The sequence below is a fragment of the Bos indicus x Bos taurus genome, chromosome 25 (assembly GCF_003369695.1).
Source record: "Bos indicus x Bos taurus breed Angus x Brahman F1 hybrid chromosome 25, Bos_hybrid_MaternalHap_v2.0, whole genome shotgun sequence".
Classification (NCBI taxonomy): domain Eukaryota; kingdom Metazoa; phylum Chordata; class Mammalia; order Artiodactyla; family Bovidae; genus Bos; species Bos indicus x Bos taurus.
Window position 1 is genome coordinate 22848489 of NC_040100.1, and position 26580 is coordinate 22875068.

Sequence of the window (26580 nt, forward strand, 5' to 3'; positions counted from 1 at the left end):
CTCAACATAAACACCTGTTGATTAACTGATTAGCAAAAATGTAAGAAAAACATTTAAATAGAATGCTTTATTGACTTTAGGTCAGTTGGGAACAATTACCTATATTTATGCTTTATATTTCCTCTCACTGGAAGAAAAGATAAATGTTACATTAGGACTTTTCACTTTCATGTTATTTGCTGCTCTGGGTTCACAAAACGTTCAGTTCTTTCCTGCAATATGGGATTCAGTATTACAACTCATCAATGAAAGGTGTATGCCCCAAATTTCCACTTGCTGCCATTGACTTCCGGCCAGAAACAAACTTCTTTGCAGCCTTTAAGACAGAAACAAAGAAAGAAAGTTAATACAAATAAGCAAATAGACAAACTTCTGTTACTCTGAATATTTCATCCTTTATGTGACTGAGCAAGCGTAATGCTCTAATGATGACAGCTGTTAAAGAGGGAAAAGGAATTTCTGACACTGCAAAATAGGGTAGTCTCCTGGAGCACGGCTGTCCGCCTCTGTGTCTGTATTACAATGGCAAATAGTCTGAGTCAATGACAATACACTGATTGTTAACTTGTCAAAGTTACACTATATCCTAGTGTTCTTTATGCCACTGCTCTAGAGTCCAAAGTCTGTTAGTTTACGTCAAGTGCAGCACCAGGAAGTACTCAGGTACTCAGATCAGCTTTTTAAATAAAGATGGTGTTGGAGGCAGCTGGGTTGGACTCGTGACAGTACAGTATATAAGACAAGGACAACCATTTGGAAGAGTATACAATGATGAAGCCTCCATACAGTCAGCAAAAACAAGACTTGGAGCTGACTGTGGCTCAGATCATGAACTCCTTATTGCAAAATTCAGACTTAAACTGAAGAAAAGTAGGGAAAACCACTAGGCCATTCAGGTATGACCTAAATCAAATCCCTTACAATTATGCAGTGGAAGTGACAAATAGATTCAAGGGATTAGATCTGATACACAGAGTGCCTGAAGAACTATGGACGAAGGTTTGTAACACTGCACAGGAGGTGGTAATCAAAACTATCCTCCAGAAAAAGAAATGCAAAATGGCAAAATGGTTGTCTGAAGAGGCCTTATAAATAGCTGAGAAAGGAAGAGAAGCGAAAGGCAAAGGAGAAAAGGAAAGATATATCCATCTGAATGCAGAGTTCCAAAGAATAGCAAGGAGAGATAAGAAAGACTTCCTCAATGATTAATGCAAAGAGAGAGAGGAAAACAATAGAATGTGAAAGACTAGAGCTCTCTTCAAGAAAATTAGAGATAACAAGGGAACATTTCATGCAAAGACAGGCACAATAAAGGACAGAAATGGTGTGGACCTAACAGAAGCAGAGGATATTAAGAAGAGGCGGCAAGAATACAAAGAACTATACAAAAAAGATCTTCATGACCCAGATAACCCACGATGGTGTAATCACTCAGCTAGAGCCAGACATCCTGGAGTGCAAAGTCAAGTGGGCCTTAGGAAGCATTACTAGGGGCAAAGCTAGTGGAGATGATGGAGTTCCAGCTGAGCTATTTCAAATCCTAAAAGATGATGCTGTGAAAGTGCTGCACTCAATATGCCAGCAAATTTGGAAAACTCAGCAGTGGCCACAGGACTGGAAAAAGTCAACTTTCATTCCACTTCCAAAGAAAAGAAATGCCAAAGAATGTTCAAACTATCACACAATTGCACTCATCTCACACGCTAGCAAAGTAATGCTCAAAATTCTCCAAGCTAGGTTTCAACAGTATGTGAACCGAGAACTTTCAGATGTTCAAGCTGTATTTAGAAAAGGCAGAGGAACCAGAGATCAAATTGCCAACATCTGTTGGATCACAGAAAAAGCCAGAGAATTCCAGAAAAACATCTACTTCTGCTTCATTATACCATGCCAGAGCCTTTAACTCTGTGTGCACAACAAACTGTGGAAAATCCTTAAAGAGATGGGAATACCAGGCCTCCTTTGAAACCTGTATGCAGGTCAAGAAGCAACAGTTAGAACTAGACATGAAACAATGGACTGGTTCCAGATTGGGAAAGGAGTACATAGGCTGTATATTGTCACCCTGCTTATTTAACTTCTATGCAGAGTATATCATGCAAAATGCCAAGCTGGATGAAGCACAAGCTGGAATCAAGACTGCCGGCAGAAATATCAATAATCTCAGGTATGCAGATGACATCACCCTTATGGCAGAAAGGGAAGAAGAACTAAAGAGCCTCCTGATGAAGGTGAAAGAGGAGAGTGAAAAAGCTGGCTTAAAACTCAACATTCAAAAGACTCAGATCACGGCATCTGGTCCCATCCCATCACTAATGGCAGATAGATGGGCAGACAATGAAAACAGTGACAGACTTTATTTTCTTGGGCTCCAGAATCACTGCAGATGGTGACTGCAGACATGAAATTAAAAGACGCTTGCTCCTTGAAAGAAAAACTATGACAAACTTAGAAAGTGTATTAAAAAGCAGAGACAATTGCCAACAATGTTTCGTATAGTCAAAGCTATGGTTTCTCCAGTAGTCACGTATGGATGTGAGAGTGGGACCATAAAGAAGGCTGAGTGCTGAAGAGTTGATGCTTTTGAACAGTGGTATTGGAGAAGACTTTTGAGAGTCCCTTGGACTGCAAGGAGATCAAACCAGTCAATCCTAAAAGAAATCAATCCTGAATATTCTTTGGAAGGACTGATGCTGAAGCTGAAGCTCCAATTACTTTGGCTACCTGATGCAAAGAGCCGACTCATTTGAAAAACCCTGATGCCGGCAAAGATTCAAGGCAGAAGGAGAAGGGGACAGCAGACGATGAGATGGTTGGATGGCATCACTGACTCAATGGACATGAGTTTGAGCAACCTCCAGGAGATGGTGAAGGACAGAGAAGCCTGGCGTGTTGCAGTTCACGGGGTCACAGTCAGACACAACCGAGCGATTGAACAACAACAACAACGATGATGAACTTAGGCGCCAAGTGAAATCAAGTCAGGATTGCTATCTTCCAACAGCCTTCATTTTTTTCTATCCACAAGGATAGACCCCTTGGTGAGAAGATGGTTGAGATTGTGACATGAAAGGGGAGTTGGCATTTTTAATACAGAAAGGACTGATTTAGGGTTCATATTATAGTTCATGTACTTGTTAGGCATAGTAGGGAATACAAAGAGGTATAACACATAGTCCTTGCCCTCAAAACTGGTCAATTTTATAGGAAACAAGTGAAAAATAAAAGAAAAATAGAACAAGGGCAGGAGAATGTCTTAGGCTGAGAAGACTAAAGAAAATCTTGAGATGGTGGACTGTGAAGGGTTGGCAGGATAGAAAGTTTATTTCAGAGTGAGGAGGAAAAATACCAAACTTGACAATTAGGTTCAGTGGTATGAAACTGCCAATATTTCACTCTTGACCTTTAAAAATTTAAAATAGTTTAACCTAATGGTAAACTATTAGTTGAATGAGGAAGATACACAGACTTCCTGAGTTGACAAGGAAGCTACTTGCAGATCTGATGGGACTGAGCCTCTGCCTCCACACCAGGCAGACAGATACCAAATACCCTGAGAATAGCATATACAGGCCTTATGCATTCCTTCTGAAATGGCATCATTAAGGACAAGTTATGTGTGTTAAACAGATTTTCATTTGCTTACATTTATGACATCAGCGTCAGCTACTGCATCAATCTGCTGAAGGACTGTGGATGGCGGCGTGTATGAACCAGCAGCTAGAGCCTGGGACCCAACTTCATCCAGGAAACCCTCAGAAGACTCCACTGACATCAGGTACCCAGCTTTCAGCTTGTTCCTGTCCAGTGAAAGGTGTGTAAGTAAGGCAGAAGGCAGTTTTATGGAGCAAGTTAAAGTATGTTCCTAAATCCTTAAACATGTTTGAGTAAATATGCAAACTAACAGCTTTGAAACTTTAAGAGTGCTAAAGATCTTCATTCCCTTTCTTCAGTTTACCAACTATTTTATTATTTACATTATCATTTTGAAAGCTGTCATTATAAGATTATACTAAAAACCCAACAGAATGCATTTTGCTTTTAGATTAGAACTCAGATCTAGTTAAAAATATTTTAGTGTGAAGTCTTGATTACTGAAGGAATTCTAGCTTCCTGATACACTTTTGGTGATATTAGACATCTCTACTAAAGAAAATACCTGTTTAGGCTCTTCTCATTGTCCCTTTAGCAGAATGCTGTGGACTGGGATTTGTCTCATTGAGGACAGAACAAGTGGGGAAGGAGAATATAGGTCTTTATAAGCTCCTATAGCTTAAATATGGGCACAAAAGCATCAATTTGAAATAAAATCCAATTCATAATTATCCCAGAAAGAAACTGGTGTTCAATAAGGCACTTGAGTTATTTAACTCAAACTCTGTAGCAAGACCTCCATTTAAACATAATTACAATTTAATGTAGCAATTTTATCACACTGTCAGCTTAACTGAAAAAAGATTTTACCTGCAGTAAACTTTACCAAGAGATTATTAATTTGTCCCTTCAGCAATGACACCTCACTTTCTCTCTTTCAATACAGGAGGACTAAGAACCTTACCAAAAACGTATAAACTCCATCAAAATGGCAGGAAAGAAACAGAACTTGGCATTAATAACCAAAATTCTACACTTATTAAGAAAATACATTTTCTTAAATAAATTAAGACTTGAAACAGACTTTTCCTGAGTTTATCCAGTGTTTCAGTTTCTTGTAAGCATGTGTTTCTGAGGCAGTCATGTGGAGCTGCACCCTATCAGTCCTTGGTTCCATGTATACAACATTTAATAAAGTGTGTTGTACTTATTTCAGAGATGCACTTTTCAGTGTGTACAGTATGAAAAATGTAATAGTACTAATGAGAAATGGTAAAAGGTTGTTCCCTCCTAGGTTGTAATTCACCATCATAACTTCCTTTGTGGACAATACTAAATGATCTTTGAATACTAAAAGACTGCCTGAGTTTGAGGATTCACGTTTTGAATTGTCCTAAATGGATGAAGTAAAATTTAAATGTTTTAATCTCCTGTATGAAAATGCAAGCTGATTTGTAACTCTGTCCACAGTTTGTCTCTTTTAGAGAAACTCCCAGAGGTACTGAGTTAACAGGTGTTTGTTGTTAGCACTCGCTGTTAGCACAGTGAAGACAGTGGGATTTAAAAATCACCAAATAGATGGACGTTGCAGTTTTTTAAACAGGTATCTTTTTTTGTCTATCAAATCAGTAAAGAGGAAAAAATAAAGCTGCTAGTGGTTATGGTGGAACAGGCACTCCTGATGATGTGATTATAAACTGGTACAACCTTTTAATACTGTGATTGCAAAATATATAAACACAAACATATATTTTAATGCAAAGCCTTTCATTATAATATTTATAACTCTTGGCTCAACTGCAAATCTGTACCAAAAAGTAATGTGAAATACGAAATTTTTTTAAGGCCAAAGATATCCTTTATAGTTTACAATTTCCAGTTGTCAACAAGTATATTCTGACATACCAATTAATTCAGTAATCTGAATAAATGAAAACAGCATTTTAAAGGGAAATCATTGGTTAGTAATGATAGATAATTATTAACAACTATATATGTTAATTATTTATTAACAACTATATATGCAGTATTAACAATTATGTCTAAAAATGGTGAGGAAAATATTTAAAATGTTAACAATTATATCTCTAGGTGGTAGGAATATATTTCCCTCTCCTTTAAATACTTTTTTATACTTTTCAATCCTATTGTACCTTTGTTAGAATAGTATTGTACCTAGAAAAAATACAACTTGCAAATAATTGAAAGTTAATATTGAAACTTACTTGGCAGCTTGGACATCTGGATTAGAAAGGTTTCCTTGAGCAATTGTTTTTACTTGGTTATAAGCAGCCTTGATAACCTAGGATAGAGAAGTAAAAGCTGGTCATCTTTGATCAGTGCCAGAGTCTCCTGCAGTATTCCAGATGCTCCTCTATGAGGCAGAAACACAAGATGGAAATCGCTGTGTCCATCTGGGATTCCTAAGTCACTAGGTGCTGCTTACACTTCCGATAAAGCAGCTGTTTGTACAATATCCAAGTAGCCAAGCTTCTTATAAACATTAAGGGGCAGGGGGCAGAGGATGGCAGTAGGGTTTAGGAAAAGAAAACTCAGGGATTTATAATTGCTTATGAAGAATAAGCACCTTTTAAAGTTCCCCAGACTCTCAAAGTATCATGTAATTAATATTGCTTTCTCTTACTATTCACTAAGAAGAAAGTAGTAAACCGTAAGGAGCCAATCTGTAAAGACTGTCCATGCCTGGAATGCTGGGGTCATGAAGGAATCAAGTTCTAGTGGTGTGAGTGGGTATAATAAACCTGGCCCATGATTTGCTCCATCCCAACCGTGGCATCATTCGGGGTCTGTAAACTTACTTTACCCTCCAAGTGAGCTACCTATTTCCATAGCCATACCCCAGACCTGAACACTGAAATCCTCAATTCCAAGACCTCTGGCCTGTCTTTAATCATGCTATCCATATCTTCCATTTTTGCCAACATCTCTAGTTCCTTGATTTGTCCACTTTCAATCTATCATGTCCCTCTGGGTTTACTTCTTTAGCCTAAATCCATGAATTATCCTTTCAGCCACTCCTACCAGTGTTTCCAACTTCCTGCCACCTCTTCATACTTCTGACCAGTCTACTTTGCAAGATTCCAACCTGGGATCAACCCTACAGCTTGCCTCCTCCATTTTTCCATGAGGCTAGCCATCTGACTATACTATGAATCCGCTGCTCTGCTCATTCTGTGTGCATCTAGGCACTCATCTGTCCCCAACCTCTTACTTTCTTTAAACTCCTTCTTTCTCTTATTCTCAAAACATGATTTAGCTTCCTACCGCACCAGGGATGTACTTCCTCATCTCTGACATCCTGTTCTCCCAACAGCCTTTATGTCCAAGGATAAAATGTCTATTTATACTTTGGATCCTGCTTGCTCTTGCTTCTATAGATTTAATCCACCTATAATTTCCTACCTCCTATATTCACTCCAATTTCTTTCCTTTCAGTATGAATATCTGTCTCTTCCTACTTAATCTCTCAGAGTAAACTCTACTAAAACCCCACCCACTCCCCTATACCTGCACCAACTTTGCATTTATTTCTTCTCATTCATTTCTTAATATTGTAAATTTTAGTTCACTTCCAACAGTCTTGTAAAAACTGATACTGTCCAAGTTTGCTAAAACTACTGGACTTCCCTGTGGTAACTAAAGGGACGTTAATATAGAGTAGATCAAAAGATTGTTAACCAGTCTCTTTCTTGGTCTCCAAATATACCAGTTTCTCTTTTTTTTTGTTTTCTTGGCCATTTCCCCTAGCTTGACCTTCAGTTTTCTTCTCCTACCAACTTTCATATGTAACCCTGATTTCAACACACTTTTTCTGTTGAGGACGCCCAGTATACATCTTTGCCTTGACCTCACTTGAGTTCTCCATTTAGATACCCTAGAGGTAACTTAATGCCACATGTCCACACAGAACCAAAATACCAAGGAAGCATTTCCTCCCTCTTTCCCGGAAGGATTAATATATACATTTTCCATTTTTAACTTTCTTCCATAGCAGATAACACTTTAATGATATTACACTAGACAGAGATGTATTCGAACATTCTATATTTTTACTAAAAAAATGTTAACAGGAGAAAAAAATCTTGTGAGAATTTTTCAGTTTGCAACTTACGTCTCCAGCAGATGCAGCTTGTGAGATAGTGTAGAACCCAAAGAGTCCAGAGTCTGAGTAACTGGCATTAAAAGCAGAAACCTGAAATATAATGAAACTTTACTATATGTCACTCTACCAGGTAAAACAGTACAGTTTTCCTAAGGTTGTCTAGAAAAAATATGTACCTTCACAGTATAAGCAAAGAGATGAATTAATATTTCACGTAACTGGTTCTATTAAGGACTGAAGTGTTCTGTACGCAGGTTACCTTTTTCAGAACTATAATGGTTTTAACTTTTCTCATTTAACTTTTTCTAAAATGGATTGCTCATTTTCCTTGGTATTTTCTAACCTTTTGATGATTAAGGGTTAATGCAAACAGTAACCTGTAAACATTACTACATTACTACTATAGATTCAGTACAGCTGAGTGATGCAGATCATGGTCCTTGATATTAGACAAACATGTTTTCTTCCCTCTGCTGTTGGTGGTGACTTCCTTTTCACTAATTCACTTTTACTTTTTCTACAGACGAAAGTCAAAGGGTTAGAAATTTTTTTCTGCTTAGTAGCAGGTGTCCAGGGGAGTAAGAAGTTTAGCCTCTGGCAAACAGGGGTATTTCTGTGTGTAGTCCGAGTAGAGTGTTAAGCTCCTTGAGGTGGATATGACATCCTAGTAAAGTGCTTTTCAGTGTTTATGTGGACCAATAACCTAAGGAGCACTCATGTGTGTCTGAGTACTGTGCCCAGCTGTATCTGACTCTTTGCAACCTCATGGATTGTAGCCCGCCAGGCTGCTCTGTCCATGGAAATTTTCTAGGCAAGAATAATGGAGTGCGTTGCCATTTCCTATTCCAGGGGATCTTCTGGACCCAGGGATCAAAACCACATCTCTTGCACCTCATGCTTTGGGAGGTGGGTTCTTTACCAGTAGCGACACCTGGGAAGTCCAAGGATCACTTGAGTTGTTATAAAACACACACTTTCAGGTTCCCACAACAGATCCACTCACTCAGATCACTACGGATGAAGTCTGGGAGCCTGAATTTTAAACTATATTCCAGGTGAAGTTTGAAAACCATGGGTCTGGTCCATATGAAGCACACAAAGATATGCACTTCAATCACTTGAAGTTTAATTACAATTCTGAGACTAATCTAGTCATTCTCCAAATTTCTGGCCAAATTCTAAAGTAGGAATTCCTGTTAAATTATGTCACTGGGTTAAACTCCAACTATCTAAAGCATCATTAATGTTCAATAGAAAAGAGTAAAGCATGAAAAAAAGAAAACAGAGTAGACCACAGACTGGAAGAAAGACCATTTGGAGGAACTCTAATTTAGGACTAATTTAAGATAATGGTTTGAAAACTGTGCTCCATGGACCCCTAAGGCTCTGTTTAGAAGATTCCAAGGGTTTCACTGTCAAGTAAGCCTTCTACTTTTTAAAAGCAAAAGCTTTTGTGTTGGGCATTGCAGGTGGGAAATGGAATTGGATTAAAAAAGGCTCCTCTGCTTAAAAATAAAAGTTTGACACAACCACTCAAGTATTAAAAGGAAGGATAAAAAGAGAAGACTGATTTAATTTCCACTGTTAAATGTCAAAAGGCCAAAGACTTACTAAAGCATAACCTACCTGTGCCATGCGCTGTTGCTGAAATTATGAACAATACTTAACCCTACAATTTTGTGTTACTTTTTAAAGATATCATTGAGTACGGCACTTTAACAGCATCATCTTTTAGGATTTTAAAAGCTCAGCTGAGTTCCTTCACCTCTACTACCTTTGTTTGTAGTAGTAATGCCTCCTAAAGCCCACTTGACTTCACATTCCAGGATGTACAGCTCTAGGTGAATAGCCACACCATCATGATTATCCAGTCATTAAGACCTTTTTTGTATAGTTCTTCTGTGTATTCTTTCCACCCCTTCTTTATCTCTTCTACTTCTGTTAGGTCCACTGTTTCTGTCCTTTATGGTATCCATCCTTGCATGAAATGTTCACTTAGTATCTCCAATTTTCTTGAAGAGGTTGCTGGTCTTTTCCATTCTAGTGTTTTCCTCTATTTCATTGTCCATTTAAGAAGGCCTTCTTATCTCTCTCCTTGTTGTTCTCTGGAACTGTGCATTCAGTTTTGGGTACATCTTTCCCTTTCTCCCTTGCCTTTCACTCTCTTCTTCGCTGAGCTCTTTGTAAAGCCTCCTCAACCACGCTGCATTCCTGCATTTCTTTTTCTTTGGGACAGTTTTGGTCACTGCCTCCTATATAATGTTACAAAGCTACATCCATAGTTCTTCAGGCACTCTGTCTACTAGATATAATCCTCTGAATCTATTTATCACCTCCATTGTGTAATCATAGGGGATTTGATTTAGGTCATACCTGAATGGCCAGTGGTTTTCCCTATTGTTTTCAATTTAAGCCTGAATTTTGCAATAAGGAGCTCATGATTTGAGCCATAGTCAGCTCTAGGTCTTATTTTTGCTGACTGTACAGAGCTTCTTCATCTTTGGCTGCAAAGAATATAATCAATCTGATTTTGGTATTAACCATCTAGTGATGTCCATGTGAAGAGCCTTCTCTTGTGTTGCTAGAAAGGGTGTTTGCTATGACTAAAGTGTTCTCTTGACACAACTCTGTTAGCCTTTGCCCTGTTTCATTTTGTACTCCAAGGCCAAATTTGCATGTTATTCTAGGTATCTCTGGACTCCCTACTTTTGCATTCCAATCCCCTATGATGAAAAGGACACCTTTTTTTGATGTTAGTTCAAAATTGGGAAAGGAGTGCAGCCAAGGCTATATATTGTCACCCTGCTTATTTTACTTATATGCAGAGTGCATCATGCGAAATGCCAGTCTGGATGTATCACAAGCTGATGATACCACTGTAATGGTAGAAAGCAAACAGAATGAGGGTGAAAGAGGAGGATGAAAAAACTGGCTTAAAACGCAATGTCCAGAAAACTGAGATCGTAGGATCCAGTCCCATCACTTCATGGCAAACAGAAGGGCAAAAAGTAGAAGCAGTGACAGATTTTATTTTCTTGGGCTCTTACACCACTGTGGACGGTGACTGAAGCCATGAAAGTAAGATGCTTGCCCCAGGGCAGGAAAACTAAGACAAACCTAGACAGCTATTAAAAAGTGGAGACATCACTTTGCTGACAAAGGTCCATATAGTCAAAGCTATTGTTTTTCCATATATGGATATGAGAGTTGAACCATAAAGAAGGCTGAGAGCCAAAGAATTGATGCTTTTGAACTGTGGTGTTGGAGAAGACTCTTGAGAGTCCCTTGGACTGCAAGGAGATCAAACCAGTCAATTCTAAACTATTGCTGAAGCTTAAGCTCCGATTAAGTTCACTGAACTGAGCTCAAGCTCCAATACTTTGGCCACCTGATGCGAACAACTGAAAAGATTCTGATGCTTGGAAAGATTGAAGGCAAAAGGAGAAGGGGGCAGCAGAGGATGAGTCTGTTAGGCAGAACCACTGACTTAATGGACATTCAGTTCAGTTCAGTCTCTCAGTAGCGTCTGACTCTCTGTGACCTCATGAACCGCAGCACACCAGGCCTCCCTGTCCATCACCAACTCCCGGAGTCCACCCAAACCCATGTCTGTTGAGTTGGTGATGCCATCCAACCATCTCATCCTCTGTCGTCCCCTTCTCCTCCTGCCCTTAATCTTTCCCAGTATCAGGGTCTTTTCAAATGAGTCAGCTCTTTGCATCAGGTGGCCAAAGTATTAGTTTCAGCTTCAACATGAGTCCTTCCAGTGAACATCCAGGACTGATCTTTAGGATGGACTGGTTGGATCTCCTTGCAGTCCAAAGGACTCTCAAGAGTCTTCTCCAACATCACAGTTCAAAAGCATCAATTCTTCGGTGCTCAGCTTTCTTTATAGTCCAACTCTCACATCCATACATGACCACTGGAAGAACCATAGCTTTGACTAGACGGACCTTTGTTGACAAAGTGATGTCTCTGCTTTTTAATATGCTGTCTAGGGTGGTCATAACTTTCCTTCCACGGAGTAAGTGTCTTTTAATTTCATGGCTGCAATCACCATCTGCAGTGATTTTGGTGCCCAGAAAAATAGTCAGCCACTGTTTCCCCATCTGTTTGCCATGAAGTGATGGGACCGGATGCCATGATCTTAGTTTTCTGAATATTGAGTTTTAAGCCAATTTTTTCCACTCTCCTTTTTCACTTTCATCAAGAGGCTCTTTAGTTCTTCTTCACTTTCTGCCATAAGGGTGGTGTCACCTGCATATCTGAGGTTATTGATATTTCTCCTGGCAATCTTGATTCCTTCCAGCTTGTGCTTCTTCCAGCCCAGCGTTTCTCATCATGTACTCTGCATGTAAGTTAAATAAGCAGGGTGACATGAACATGAAGTTCATGAACATGAAGTTGAGCAAACTCCAAGAGAGAGTGGGGATTTTGGATTTTTTGGAATTTTTAAGCATTCAATTCTTTTTATATTAGAATAACAGTAAGTTTTTGATAGACCCACTAAGGTACTAAAATTAAGCCTGGCTGCCTCTTCAATTTTACAAAGATTTTCTTTGTGCCATCTTAAATTTTAAAAGCAGTTTAATACTAAGATCAAGTTTCCAGGACAACATTGTAAACATTAAGCCTTTGAAAACAAAAGAAAGATGTTCACTGTTCAGACTCACATCAAATGGTTGGTGAACTCCCTTGGCAACAGCCTGGTACAGAGAGCTGGTGGCATTGCTGCCCCTCTTAACGTGTGGTCCAGCACCAAGGACGTGCTGGAGAACACTGAACGCGTTTGCTTCTGCACTTCCTATGGCTGCACTCTCTGCTACAAGAGCGGCATGGACGAGACTGTCTCCATTCTGTTCTCGAATTTCACCTGGGGCCATGTAAAGAAAGAGCAAGGAAGAAACCATTTTTTGGTTTTATTCTTCAATACTCTCTATGAGACAGTATTACTGCATTAAGATGAAGCTCTTCTCTGGCCTGGTCCTCTCCTTGCTACCCTGCCCTTCCCCCAACACATTCACAAATATACTTAACACATAATACCCAAGCAATTGATACTTTCCACAATGATTCTCTCTCTTTCCACACTGATACTGTTTGGTAGTAAACAATCAGGCCTATTATACTCCAATATCTATTGTGGGGGAGAGGCGGCATCCTGGTAAACTAACCTTACAGAACAAAACGCTTACCTCCATGGTACTTGGCTTTTGCACCAGATAAACCAAGGCCACCCCTTATGTTAAGAAACTGTTCAGCAACTTGCTTTAGGACAGGATGACTCACACCTATGTCAGTAGAAACAAACAAACAAAAAACTGTAGAACCAGAATTTCTAAAACACAATTGTAGAATACCTACTATTTTAAAAATGCTTCATTATATAATTAAAATATTATAATGCTCTTACAGAGATATGCATTTACAGCTTTATTACGTATTCATCTAGAACCTTTTTTTATGTAAATACTAATATTATTCTTTTTATTGTTAAAATGGTATCTTCTATTGATACTGTTTCTAACTTGTCTGTTGTAATTTACTTCTGAGTGGACTACACCAAACATGTAATGGTTATAAAGAATTCTATTATACTGATGTACCATTATTTATTTAATCAATCTCTTCCTGATGGACATGTTTCTAATAACTGGCTATTAAAACAATACTGCAATATGCATCAAGAGGCATTTTTAAAAGGAACGAAGAGATACTCCACAAAATGGGAAAAATATTTGCACATCATGTATCTGGTAAGGATTAGTATCCAGAATATATAAAATACTCTTACAACTCAACAATGAAGAATAAACAACCCAATTAAAAACTGGCCAACGCACTTGAATGAACATTTCTCCAAAGGAGACACATAAACAGCCAAAAAGCATAAAAAAAGTTGTTCAATGTTATCAATCACTACAATGGGATACCACTTCCTAAGACATATGATAGTACATATTGTTGAGGATGTGGAGAAGTTGGAATCCTTATACACTGTTGGTGGGAAAATAAAATGGTTCAACTGCTTTGGAAAACAGTTTCATAGTTCTTCAAAGGGTTAAATAGAGAGATATCCTATATCCTAATCCTAGCAATTCTACTCCTAGGTACACACCCAAAAGAATGAAAAAGATATTTTGTTAAAAAATTTACACATGAATGTTTATATTCTTAATAGCTCTAAACCATGCAGAACAACCCAAATGTCCAACTGGTGAATGAACAAAATGTGGTATTGAAATATTTTTCAGCCAGAAAAGGGAATGGAACATTGGTACATGCTATAATATGGATGTACCTTAAACACATTATGCTAAGTGACTAAGTGAAAGCAGTCAGTTACAGAGGCTATTACTGTAAAATTCTCTTTGTATGAGATGTCCAGAGTAGTCAGCTCTCTACAGAGAGAAAGTAGACTGCCGGTTGTCAGATGCAAGGAGGTGGAATGAGGAGTGACTGCTATTGAGTACGGGGTTTCTTCTGGGGATGATGAAAATGTTCTGAGATTAGACAGTGGCAATAGCTGCACAACTCTGAGTATGCTAAAACCCACAAACTGCACACTTCAGAACGGTGAATTTTACACAGTGTGAATTATACTCAATTATTATTTATAAAACAAATGAACAAAATCCAACTACTGCAAACAAAATTCTCATGCAAGTATTTTGTAAACTTATCAAAATATTTCTGAACGATAAATTCTTAAAATAGACCTTCAAAAATGTACCAGTTTGCACTCCTGCCAATAATTTTTGAGTGCCTATTTTTCCATACCTTGGTTAATACTGGGTAGTGTCTATCTTTTAATTTTTGCCAACTTAACAGATTAAAAATTTCTTAGTTATTACATCTTTTACAATAATTGTATATACACATAACACACTTTCTGCATGAACTGTTTGTTCATCCCTTTGTCGATTTTTTTATTAAACTGTACTTAAAACAAAAGCTCTTTGTAAAAAGCTCTTTGCTTAGAGAAATTTGCCCTTTGTCATAGGTTTTGCAAATACTGTAATGAATTTAAAAATTAGTACTTAAAAAAAAGGACTAGCTTTTTTCTTTTCAGAGTTGTGGAAGATTTATTTATATGCTATAAAACTGTGTTGGGGATATTTTAAAAATTTTATTGATGTACAGCTGATTTACAATGTTGTGTTAATTTCTGTTGTACAGGAAAGTGATTCAGTTATACATATACTTTTTCATTATGGTTTATCACAGGAAATTGAATATAGTTCTCTGTGCTATGTAGTAGGACCTTGTTGCTTATACATTCTATCTATACTAGTCTGCATCTACTAATCCCAAATTCCCCATCTTCCCTCCCCGACACCCCTCAGCAAGTGCAATTCTGTTCTCTAGGAGTCTGTTTCTGTTTCACAGATATGTTCATTAGTGTTGTATTTTAGATTCCATGGATAAGTGATATCATGTGGTGCTTTTCTCTTTCTGACTTACTTCACTTAGTATGGTAATGTTTACATCCATTCATGTTGCTGCAAGTGGCACTATTTGATTCTTTTTAATGGCTGAATAATATTCTATTGAATATATGTACCATATCTTCCTTATCCATTCATTTGTCAGTGGACATTCAGGTTGTTTCCATGAAAGACTAGCTATTAAAATCCTATCAGGGCTTCCCTGGTGGCTCAGTGATAAAGAATCTGCCTGCGAATGCAGGAGACACAGGTCTGGGACTGATCCTTGATCTGGGAAGATCCCAAGCGCTGCGGGGCTCCTAAGCCTGTAGGCCACACCTACTGTACTGTACGCCACACGTACAGCCTGTGCTCTGCAACAAGAGAAGTCGCAACAGCGAGAAGCCTGTGCACTGCCACTAGAGAGTAGCCCCCGCTCTCTGCAACTAGAGAAAAGCCTGTGCAGCAACAAAGATCCAGCACAGCCAAATAAATTTTTAAAATTATGTATATAAAAATCCTATCACATACTGACTTTCTGACCTAACACAGGGTAAGTTCTCAAATTTTGTTCAATCCAGTAATCACATAATTATAGCTTAAGGGACTACTCTTTTTTAAAGTAACTCATACAGAGACAGTGAAACAGTATCTTTATTCTTAACTATAAGTGCAACATCTACTAGGAGTGCACCTTAGTTTCTCTTTTTTCAATTAACCACTTTCTAAAATGAGACAGACCATAAAGAATTGTGTAATCAGAATTTAAGAAAATACCCAAGGGAGTATATTATAAATTGAGGCGGGTTACCAATATAGTGATAGACTTACAATGTACTGGAAAGGTGTCCCCTTCACTACCCCAACAATTACAAAAGGAAAAGTCAGCAACCTCAGGGAATTTCCTGATTATCTACCACTTTCTCTGGGAGCCAAGAAACATGGAACTGTAAGTTATCTAGATATTGATATAACTGTAAAAGATGTATATATACACAGTTACATATGATAGTATCTGATTTTACAGTTTCAAGGATAATTCTACCTTCTCATTGAATATAGCTTCCTGTGCTATAACAGGATCTTGCTGTTTATCTATTCTATACATAATAGGTTGCATCTGCTCTTCCCAAACCAACCCTTTCCTGTGCTTCCCCCTTGGCAACCATAAGTCTGTTTTCTATGTTTGTGAGTTAAAAGAACTACTCTTAAAAGAAGGAAACTGACATGCAGGTAATTGCCAACTTACCAAGTCCAATCAAAGCCATTCTTGCACTTGTAAAATGATTCTGTACATAGTCATGTAACTGAGAAAGTGAAAACATTTATCTGGTTATACTGGTATAAATATAAAGAACTATAAAAATATCAAAGTGCAGTTTAGCAGAGAATAAACAGGCTTAAAAGCTGCTGTAATGAACTATAAGGGACTACCTAGTACTGAATTAAATTGAGCTTTTAAAAACCATTGCTAGAACTGAATGTGGTGATGGTTATGTAACTCTGTGAACAGAATAAAAACCTGAATCGTGCATTTTAAATGGTGAACTGTATGGTATGTAAATTACATCTCAATGAAGCTGTTAATGAAAAAAAAACATACAAAAATTAGAGGACATATTGGCTTGAACTTGAAATGGGACTAAGTTTATGATTTTTATTATAATGTGGTTTAAGGAGTACATCAGGTTCATCTTTATACAGGTAGTAATAAAGCACTGTTAACATTCTATAGTAGAGCTAACAGTTATATCACTATATTCCTCTTGCCTGTCTTTGAATATTTTTTTGCTAATAAGTTAGTGTCTATACCAGGGTTTCCAACCTGGATGATTACAGAATTATTTTGGGAGCTTAAAAAAAAATTCGTCAATGTCTCCCTACTAATATAGGTTAATACAGTAGATTCAATGTGAAATCTTGGAATCTTTATATAAAAGTAGGGCTAAAACATGCATTCTCAACTATACTACTGCTCCCAAGAGAGTGAAAATTACTTCTTGGGGGAAGAAAAAAAAAAAAAGAAAATCCTTTATATATAAAGTACAAATATATATACAGTGCATAAACGGATATACAGTATATCTGTGGTGTTAAAAATTCATGGTGGTGGTGGTGGGGCAGCTAAAAAGGTTCCCTGAGTAATGTTTAGACTTGCTGAAGCTCAGTTTATTTAGAATTTGTGCCTAAAATGAATGCTGTCTCCATCTATTGAGCCATCTTGGAAAGTCATACTCTTATTTTTTTCCTGGTGATGTTTTTCTACTGAATGCTGCTTTTGCTTAAAGTGTTCCAGCACCAATTTCTTTAGAATTTCCTTTAGCCTAGGGATACATTTTAAAAATGTTAGTAACTTTGATAATCATAGTTAATATCTTGGTATTTGTCTACACACACCTTACTTTTTGAAAAATGGGACCCTTTAATACATCCTATTCATAAATTATGAATGAAATTTCTGTAATGAATTCATAAAGTATGAATGAATGAAATGTCTGGTCAGAATGTAATTCTGAAATTTCTGTAATTCCCCACCAGGGAATTGCCCCTTTCATAATAAACACTTTTTTTTTTTTAGTTGAAAGAGACACAAAAACTGTTCAGACAGAATTTTAGTCAAAAAGCAAGTTGATGAATGGGCAATTTCCTGGTGGTTCAGGACTCTGCTCTTTACTGCAGGGGACATGGGTTTGATCCCTGGTAGGGGAACTAAGCTCCCACAAGCTGTGTAGTATAGCCAAAAAAAAAAAAAGGCAGCAAAGTGATGGGAAAAAAAGCAAGCAAGAGACTCTCTTAAATTAGACGACAAGAAAATTAGCAAACAAAACTGAGTGGTAGATGAACATTCAAATTAATGTGAAAATGAGCACATTTAAAAATGTAAGGTGTTTTATCAGTACCTCAACTGGTGTCACTTTTCCAATCCTATAATCAGGACAATATAAGGAATTAGCCAAGGCATTTCTGTAAGCGGCAGCATGCAAATTTTCAATGACGTCTGTAACATAAGTAAAGAAGCAGTTACAGAAACATTGTTTAAATAAAGACAACACCATGTAGAGAGCCTCGAAAACAACTATACAACTTTGGTCATCGCATTCAAGCATCGAAAATTTATTATCATTTAATCTCTAGCAACTTCTAAAATTCTGCCAGTTAAATGTGCTGAGAAAAATAAGATTCTCTGATAGCAGCCTGTAAATGTCAGAATCCACCTGAAGACGCACGCCAGGGCAGAGAGACACCAGCCAGGAGACTACAATAACTGTTCAGGCACAAAGGACGAGGGCTGGAGCCTCACTGCTGCCAGTGGGGAAGGAAGCTACTCAGGACACAGAAGTCATCTTTTCTACAATTTTACTATTCTATTTCTTTTACCAAAGGCCTGGGGTAACAAAGTTATCACGATGAAATATAATATGAGCAAACAGGAGCCAAGCACTCACTATGTTCCAGACACTTGACAGGCCTGCATGTGAGTGAAGTCCGTGCCATTCTGAGCCCCTGCAGTTGACCGCCTGCTTATACCTCAGTGGGCTACCTGCACGTTTCTGCTCCTACCACAAGTTCTTGACTTCTGAGAATCAGTGGTGCTTTTTTTATCTTACAGATTTGTTCTGCCAGGTATGCTTGTCAAGATTATATAACCAAACATTCTATAAACACAAACATGAATACAAAAAGGTTTTTTTTAAATTAAGCTGATTGCTTTGGAAAAACCCAATAAAAGGGAGCTGGCTAAACAACAACAGCAATATATAACAGTAAAAGCAGCAGCAGCAGCAATAAACTGCTGCCAGATTTGGTGTAAGTAAAACAACCATTAAAAAACACCAGGGGGTGCTCTGATACAAGAGGGGTGGGATAAGGAGGGAGGTATAAGAGGCAGGGGACATATATATACATATGGCTGATTCATGTTGATTTAAGGCAGAAACCACCACAATACTATAAAGTAATTATCCTCCAACTAAAAATAAAAGACTGTTAAAAAACAAAAAACACCAGGGAACTTCCCCGGTGGCACAGTGCTAAGAATCCATCTGCCAATGCAGGGTACATGGGTTCGATCCCTGGTCTGGGAAGATTCCACATGCCAAGGAGCAACTAAGCCTGTGTGCCACAACTCCTGAACCTGCGAGCCTGGAGCCCGTGCTCCACAGCAAGAGAAGCCTGCTCCCCCAAACTAGACGAAATCTGCGCACAGCACAGAAGATCCAGTGCAACCAATAAAAAAACAACAACAAAAAAATCAGCGGTGGGAGGATAGGCATAAAACACAGGTGAAAGGCCTAGGATTCTGTAATAAATTTAAATATTAACATGATGAAAAATAATCAATAATACAAATGTTTAGAAATGAACAATGTTTTAAAAAGTGGACAAATTTTTGGAAAGTGTATTTTCAAACCCAAGGAGAAAAAGAATTTCAACAGCAGTTTTATTCCTCTACAAATTGATTTTCTTGAAATCCCAGTATCTTAGAAACAATGGAATATAATCTAAAAGTGCACTTACGAGCCTGTGGATTCTGAAGAGCCACAGCTTTGTCAATCCTTAGCTGAGGCTGAAGGGCAGCTACCTCCCAGCGTCGAAATTCTGGTGCTGTGGTGACATTGAGCAGGAACTCCATTAGAATATCACTACAGAAGACATGAAGCTCAGAGTTACCAGTCAAAAATTTAAAACGAACATCCATTCTACATAACTGTAATGCTTTTTATTAAACTTTAGGCAGTTTGTGAATAACAATCCAAAACCAACATCAGAGGTCATGCCACACTGAAAAAAAAAAAAAGAGTAGAACTGAGCATCTAAGTACTTCTTTAAAAGCAGATCTTCTAAATAAACACAGGTACTCACACATCATCCCGCAGGCATTCCACAGTATAGGCCATGTTTTCCCTTGTTGACGTCACGCTGAGTCAAAAATAAATTACAGTGAATTATCTAAATCAGAAGAATAAGCTTTCTCTTATATCTTCATGAAATCAATCTTTTGGAAAAAATATTTTGAAGTACAAAAAGTATAAGTAATAGTAAACAAAAATATGCACACTCAACTGAAGATTTTAACTATTTAAAAAAATCTTAAAAAAGAAAACAGTTAAGTATTTCAACTTGACATAAAGGAAGAAAGTCCTGACATATTACACTTGGATAAACCTTGAAAACATTTTGCTCAGTGAAGTCAGTCAGTCATGAAAAGGTAACACGTACTATTTGATTCCACTGATATGAGGTACCTAGAGTAGTCAAAATCATGGGAACAACACAGAATGCCGCTTGCCTGGGGCTGAGGGAAGGGAAGGTGGTGTTTCATAGCTACAGGGTTTGGGTTGGGGAAGATGAAAACATTCTGGAGATGGGTGGTGGTGATGGTTGCTCACTGACACTTATTGTTACAGAACTACACATGTTAAAGGTGGTACATTTCATCCTATACGTATTTTACCACAACTTAAAAAAGGCAATTTTAAAGTTGAAGATCTCTTTGTATTCTTCCCAGGCTCTCACACTTTCTCCCACTTGAGACAAACATAATTATAAGCGTTACATATTATTTTGTTAAAAACCTCCTCATACCTTCAAAAAATCTTAAAAATTGTTTTCCAAAAAACATTTTGTTAAGTCTGCCATGTTGATACAGACTGAATTCATCTCTTAACTGCTGTTCATTCCTAACTGTAGTAGTCCCAGCATATTATTGTATCATACTTTACTTATCCACCTCTTTAAAGACAGGCATTTAGATTGTTTCCAGTCACAATATAAAGAATTCCTTTGTGCATGTAGATTAAAAACTGTTAGGTTGAAGAATATGCTCATTTTAATATTAATTGATATTTCTTGATTCTTTCCTAAGTAGCTGTATCAACTCATACTCCCACCAGCAGTATAAAATGGTTTTGAACTGTTGATTTAAGATCATTGTTTCTGGGCTCTTCTGGGAACAGCCTATTCCTATCTTTGTTCCTATCCATTTACTCTTTGGTTGTTTTCCTAATTTGCAGTTCTTTATTTTTCCAAATAATCCTCTCCATATTACATATGTTACAAATACCTACTTTTAGTTACTTAGATTTTTACTTTCAGGCATAAAGATGTTTTACATTTATGCAGTCAAATTCATCAGTCTTTTCCTTCTTGTGCCTTAAGAAACTGTTAACCACCTTGATAACAGAAAAGTTCCTTTACAACTGATCATCTTATGGTGTTTTCACTATTTCCGATTATTTATTTTTAACAAACCTTAATTTACCACCAACTGCTTCAATTCCACGGGTTATCTTGAAAGATGAAGCTCCTTTTGTAGTCTTGGAAAAGAAAAAAACAACCATTTTTGGTATTTTTTAATGCCAAGTTTGCCAAACATGACTTTTTATGTCAAAATCTAATGTCTGTCATTAAATTCAAAGGAACACTAACTAAAAATACTGCCTCTTTTTAAGATATGCCCAACAAAGTTGACCCAAAGGCACAAGTATAGATTTTTATATAAAGTATTTAGATAAAAATTCAATTATCAAATACATGCTTGTTGGATTCATCAATCTATTGTGAAAGAGATTTGCATAAGGGAAAAAATAATTTTCAATTTCTGGCACTTCTTTTTAAAAATTAAAAATCTTGTTCTTTTTTTTGGTACATGATTCTTTTATTTTTTAAAAAATTAATTAATTTTAATTGGAGGCTAATTACTTTATAATATTGTGGCGTTTTTGCCATACATTGACATGAATCAGCCATGGATGTACATGTGTCTCACTATCCTAAAAATGTTGTCTTTTTACTGATTTCTTATGCTCTGGATGGACACTAATTTACTGCTTCCCTGTGATAAGTATCCTGTGATTTTTCACGCTATATTAGGGGACTGTATTTGAAAACATGCCCAAAATTCATGTCTACCCAAGAACCTACAAAAGTGACCCTGTTTGGAAATAGCCTTTGCAGATGTAAATATTTAAAATGAGGTCATGCTGGATAAGTGTGCCCTTCAGTAAAAGGGATATTTGGACACAGAAAGACAGACAGGGCCACGTAAAATCAGGGGCAGATATTGGAATGATGCAGCCGCAAGCCAAGGAATGAAAAGGACTGCTGGCAACCACCAGAAGCTGTGGGAGAAACAAAGGCAAGATTCTTCCTAGAGCCTTCAGAGGGAGTATGGCTCTACTGACACCATGACTTTGACTTCTAGCCTCTAAAACTGTGACAGGATAAACTCCTGGTGTTTAAGCCAGACTGTGTGAAGTAATTTGTTATGGCAGCTCCAGGAAACTAACATAGGGGTGTTGCTTTTAGTTCTTCTTTTCTGTAGGACCAAGATATCACAGATTTCTAAACACACGGAAGTAGTCAAGATGCTTACCAAACTGGATGCAAGACGAAGCAAATGAGAAGTTCCTAAATTGTTGGAGTTCTCATATCTGCTGCCTGCTTTAATGAACAAACCAATTCTTGATGCAGGAGCATAGTTTTCGAGAGAAGCAATCACTAAACCATTTGGTAACCTGGTAAACTGTATATAAGATAAAGCAGGATGTGATTAATGTCTTTATATTACCAAGAACAGTAAGGCGTGTATGTGTCCAGTGAGTAACTCAGGGGGACTAACCTCAAGGTCCTGAGGATGTGGAGGCACTCCTGCAGGGGCTTCTGTGGCTTTAACTTTAGGAGCAACTTTGAGGGAATAAAATCTCTAAACACAAAAAAAGACAGGTTACCACATTTCTCAAAAGAATAGTGCATTGTATCTGAGTTGGCCCAAGCAATAGAGGCTGTTCGGTGGTAAATAAACTCCATGGGAGGAGTCAGCTGATTAACCTATTAACTCACCCACCAGTTTACCATGCCACTCTTCAATCTCTATTGTTGATCTGTATAGCTTGAAGGAACGCTGAGTTGAACATGTTCATTTCTTATATCAAGATTCACTGCATTTTCTTTTACCTTTTAACTACCTTATTAGAGCTCCAAGTGGTCCTTTCTAGGCTCTAATGCTTTGGAACTTTTTGAAAAAGTGCGGAATAGCCACGTTCATACCTTTTTATAGATTTTAGCATTACTGCTTCTCTTATCTGCCTAAAGAGTCTCATCTTTTTAGTCTACTTTCCAATATGACTTCATTTCCTTAATCATTTTAGTAACCTTTAAAAAGCATATCAAAGAAAACTTCATCCAAGCGCCCAAATATTTCCTATAGTATCTTCACTCTCTTTTGTGCTACATTAAGACTACACAACTAAAGGGTTTTTTTTTTTTTTTAATCTTCTTTGACTAATATACCCTGAGATTAACGATAGGTACACCCACAGCAGATTCTCAAAATGTAATATGCAGCCACGGGAAGGGATCCTCTTAAACGTCAGATAATGGATCCAAAATGTGTAATTTTATTTAGCTTTTTTTTTTGGCGAATGATATACAATACCACAGAATTAATTCTGATTATGTCTAAGGATCATAAGGTTACTAGTGGAGATGTTGAGAATTAAACCTTAGTACTCCCAGGATTAAATGAACATGCTGCCTGAGTTTCCCAAGGAGTCCCTCAAAGGCTGCATTGTTCCTACTTCATGTTGTCCAGGAGGGCTGCTGGTTGTGCATTCAGCTTCAATGCTGTACTATCGAAAAGTTGGTTCCTAGTTTACATTTGCTGTTCAGTTCAGTTCAGTCGCTCAGTCGTGTCCGGCTCTCTTCGACCACATGACCACCAGGCCTCCCTGTCCATCACTGACTGCTGAAGTTGACCCAAACTCTTGTCCATTGAGTTGGTGATGCCATCTAACCAACTCATCCTCGGTCGTCCACCCTTTTCCTCCTCCCTTCAATCTTTCCTAACATCAGGGTCTTTTCAAATGAGTCAGCTCTATGCATCAGATGGCCAAAATATTGGAGTTTCAGCTTCAACATCATTCCTTCCAATGAACACTCAGGACTGATCTCCTTTAGGATGGACTCCTTGCAGTCCAAGGGACTTTCAAGAGTCTTCTCCAACACCACAGTTCAGAAGCGTCACTTCTTCTGTGCTCAGCTTTCTTTATAGTCTAACTCTCACATCCATACATGACTACTGGAAAAACCATAGCCTTGACTAGATGGACCTTTGTTGACAAAGTGATGTCTCTGCTTTTTAATATACTGTCTGCTGCTGCTGCCGCTAAGTCGCATCAGTCATGTCTGACTCTGTGCGACCCCATAGACGGCAGCCCACCAGGCTCCCCCGTCCCTGGGATTCTCCAGGCAAGAACACTGGAGTGGGTTGCCATTTCCTTCTCCAATGCATGAAAGTGAAAAGTGAAAGTGAAGTCGATCAGTCGTGTCTGACTCTTAGCGACCCCATGGACTGCAGCCCACCAGGCTCCTCTGTCCATGGGATTTTCCAGGCAAGAGTACTGGAGTGGGGTGCCACTGCCTTTTCCAATATGTTGTCTAGGTTGGTCATAACTTTCCTTAGCGCTTTCAAATTATAAATTACAATTAGCTTTGGTTTATTATCATCAATTTCATTTGCTGGGTGTGGTACAGTTAACTCTACTAGTGATTCCAGCTTTTGATTTTTCCAGCAAGTAAAAAATTTAAGATATGTAGGCACATCAGATGCTAAGGCAGATTTAGGTGCTCTCCTCTCAAATGTGCCTGAGCAGTGACACTTTGTTGATAACGTACTTTCTATAATTTGTTCCATTCAAACTTGTTGCAAAGAATTATCCTAGTAACTGTCCATACAATTACTGTTTTAATAACAAAAGATGTACACATTTATTCTTATGTAAAGTGCTGTAAGTAGAAACAACAATTGCTTTCAAGCTTACTGCAATTTGCTTACACTGGTCCTCTTCAACTCTGTTACTTTTGAGTTCTTTTTTCTACTGAAAGGTGAGGATGGAATGAATGTAGAGGTTTTGAGGTCTTTTGCCAGTCCAACTGGACTTCCCTCTAAGGGTTATTAAAATCACCGGTTAGTTTAGAGGTGCTAAGAAGGCTAAGAGAATTACAGTCTAAATCATGGTCATTTGTATAATTCATAGTTTATCTATTTAAATATTAAGTACCCGGAAACTCCATTCCCTGGTTTTTCGAACCTTCTAGTAGATTACTACGTTACTTAGCAACCCAGGCTCTCTTGGTATTTCGAGCTGGATAATTCTGCTGTGGGTGGCTTTGAGCCCTGAAGGATGTTCAGCAGTAGCACTCCTCCGGCCCTCAGGTTGTCACAACCAAAATCGTCTCTAGATATTGCCAAATGTCCCCTGGGGGCAAAATTGGCCTCGAAGAGTTGTTTTAAACTCAGAGGTTGAGACTGTCCCCTCTTGATAACCACCAGTCCACAATGATATAACACTGATACTGGAGTTTTCCCCAAGTGACAGCTATGTGTCAATCGGACATGGAGGAGGAGCCTTAAGAAGCTCTAAAGGGAAGGCCAAGAACCTCTCCAGGATAATATTAAAACAAGATCAAGAAAAGCACACTTTATGCAGCCAGGACACGACAGTAACAATCAAGTTCCAGGTTCACTGAAAAACGCTATACAGGTATTAGCTCATTTTTTCCCTTATGATTTTACTCATAAGCCCGCTTAACAGTTGGAGCAGCTGATGCTACATGATATGCCAAGAAACAAAGGCAGCAGCTGATAGGGTAGGGATGGGGGACTAGGTCTACACCGGCCTCCTGTGACCCATATCTCATGGTCTCCTTCACCTGCACGCAAGTGCAGCAATGACCTTCAAAGGTGTCTCCATCGAGTCGCTTCATCTCTGCTCTCAAGCCCCCTCTCTCTCTGCACGTTTTCCTGCATTAGGTCTCCTCTGCTCAGAGCATGAGCGGGCCTTCCAAAGCCTGACCCACCCAGCCTGGAGCCCAGTTGGCCTCCAGGGTTCAGCTGAAGGGCAGAACGAAGCCCAGCGCCCAGGGGCCCCAAACCAGGCAACTCCGGTCCGTATGACTTTGCTGACCATCTGCTTTCCAACCCTTCCCCAAGCCCGCCAGCTGTGCTCACCGAGAGGGACCCGGCTCTGGTTAACAGCTTCATTGCTCAAGATTGTTCTGAACCTCGGTCACTGCCGCCTTAGAGGAAAGCAAGATGGTGGCAGACAGCGGCAGTGGCCCAGCTTTCCCTGCGACACTCTTTCCCACGTCTCTTACGTGAGGGACTCTCTAGACGACCGGCTGCGCTCTACTGCTCCTTGGAGGTTGGGCCAGTCCAATTCCTCCAAGACATAGGATGCGGAGACGCATAATTTCATAAGGGAGTATTTAGAAGATAGTTTCAGTTACCGATTTTTTAGTTCTCTTCATGGCCTGGATATCCACTTTGTAATCTTCTGACTACTCCTGCGACAGCACATAGCAGCCTCTCTCCCTCCCCCCCGCCACTTTGGATTCTCCCGATCCGGACTGTCCAATGAAAGAGTCGGGTTCCGC

At 38.5% G+C, this 26580-nt stretch overlaps 1 protein-coding gene across 1 annotated transcript; it reads right to left on the reverse strand.

Moving 5' to 3' along the window:
* Positions 1 to 48: 48 nt before the first annotated feature.
* On the reverse strand, positions 49 to 26281 carry LOC113883210 (cytochrome b-c1 complex subunit 2, mitochondrial). Its single transcript, XM_027526687.1, has 14 exons — positions 26156 to 26281; positions 22766 to 22849; positions 22520 to 22669; positions 21397 to 21461; positions 20008 to 20064; positions 19663 to 19787; positions 18045 to 18142; positions 16394 to 16451; positions 12913 to 13008; positions 12391 to 12590; positions 7727 to 7807; positions 5820 to 5896; positions 3647 to 3800; positions 49 to 316 (listed from the first exon to the last, which is right to left on the reverse strand). The coding sequence occupies exons 1-14, from the start codon at positions 26186 to 26188 to the stop codon at positions 233 to 235; spliced, it is 1362 nt and encodes a 453-aa protein (XP_027382488.1). The 5' UTR covers positions 26189 to 26281; the 3' UTR covers positions 49 to 232.
* Positions 26282 to 26580: the final 299 nt, after the last annotated feature.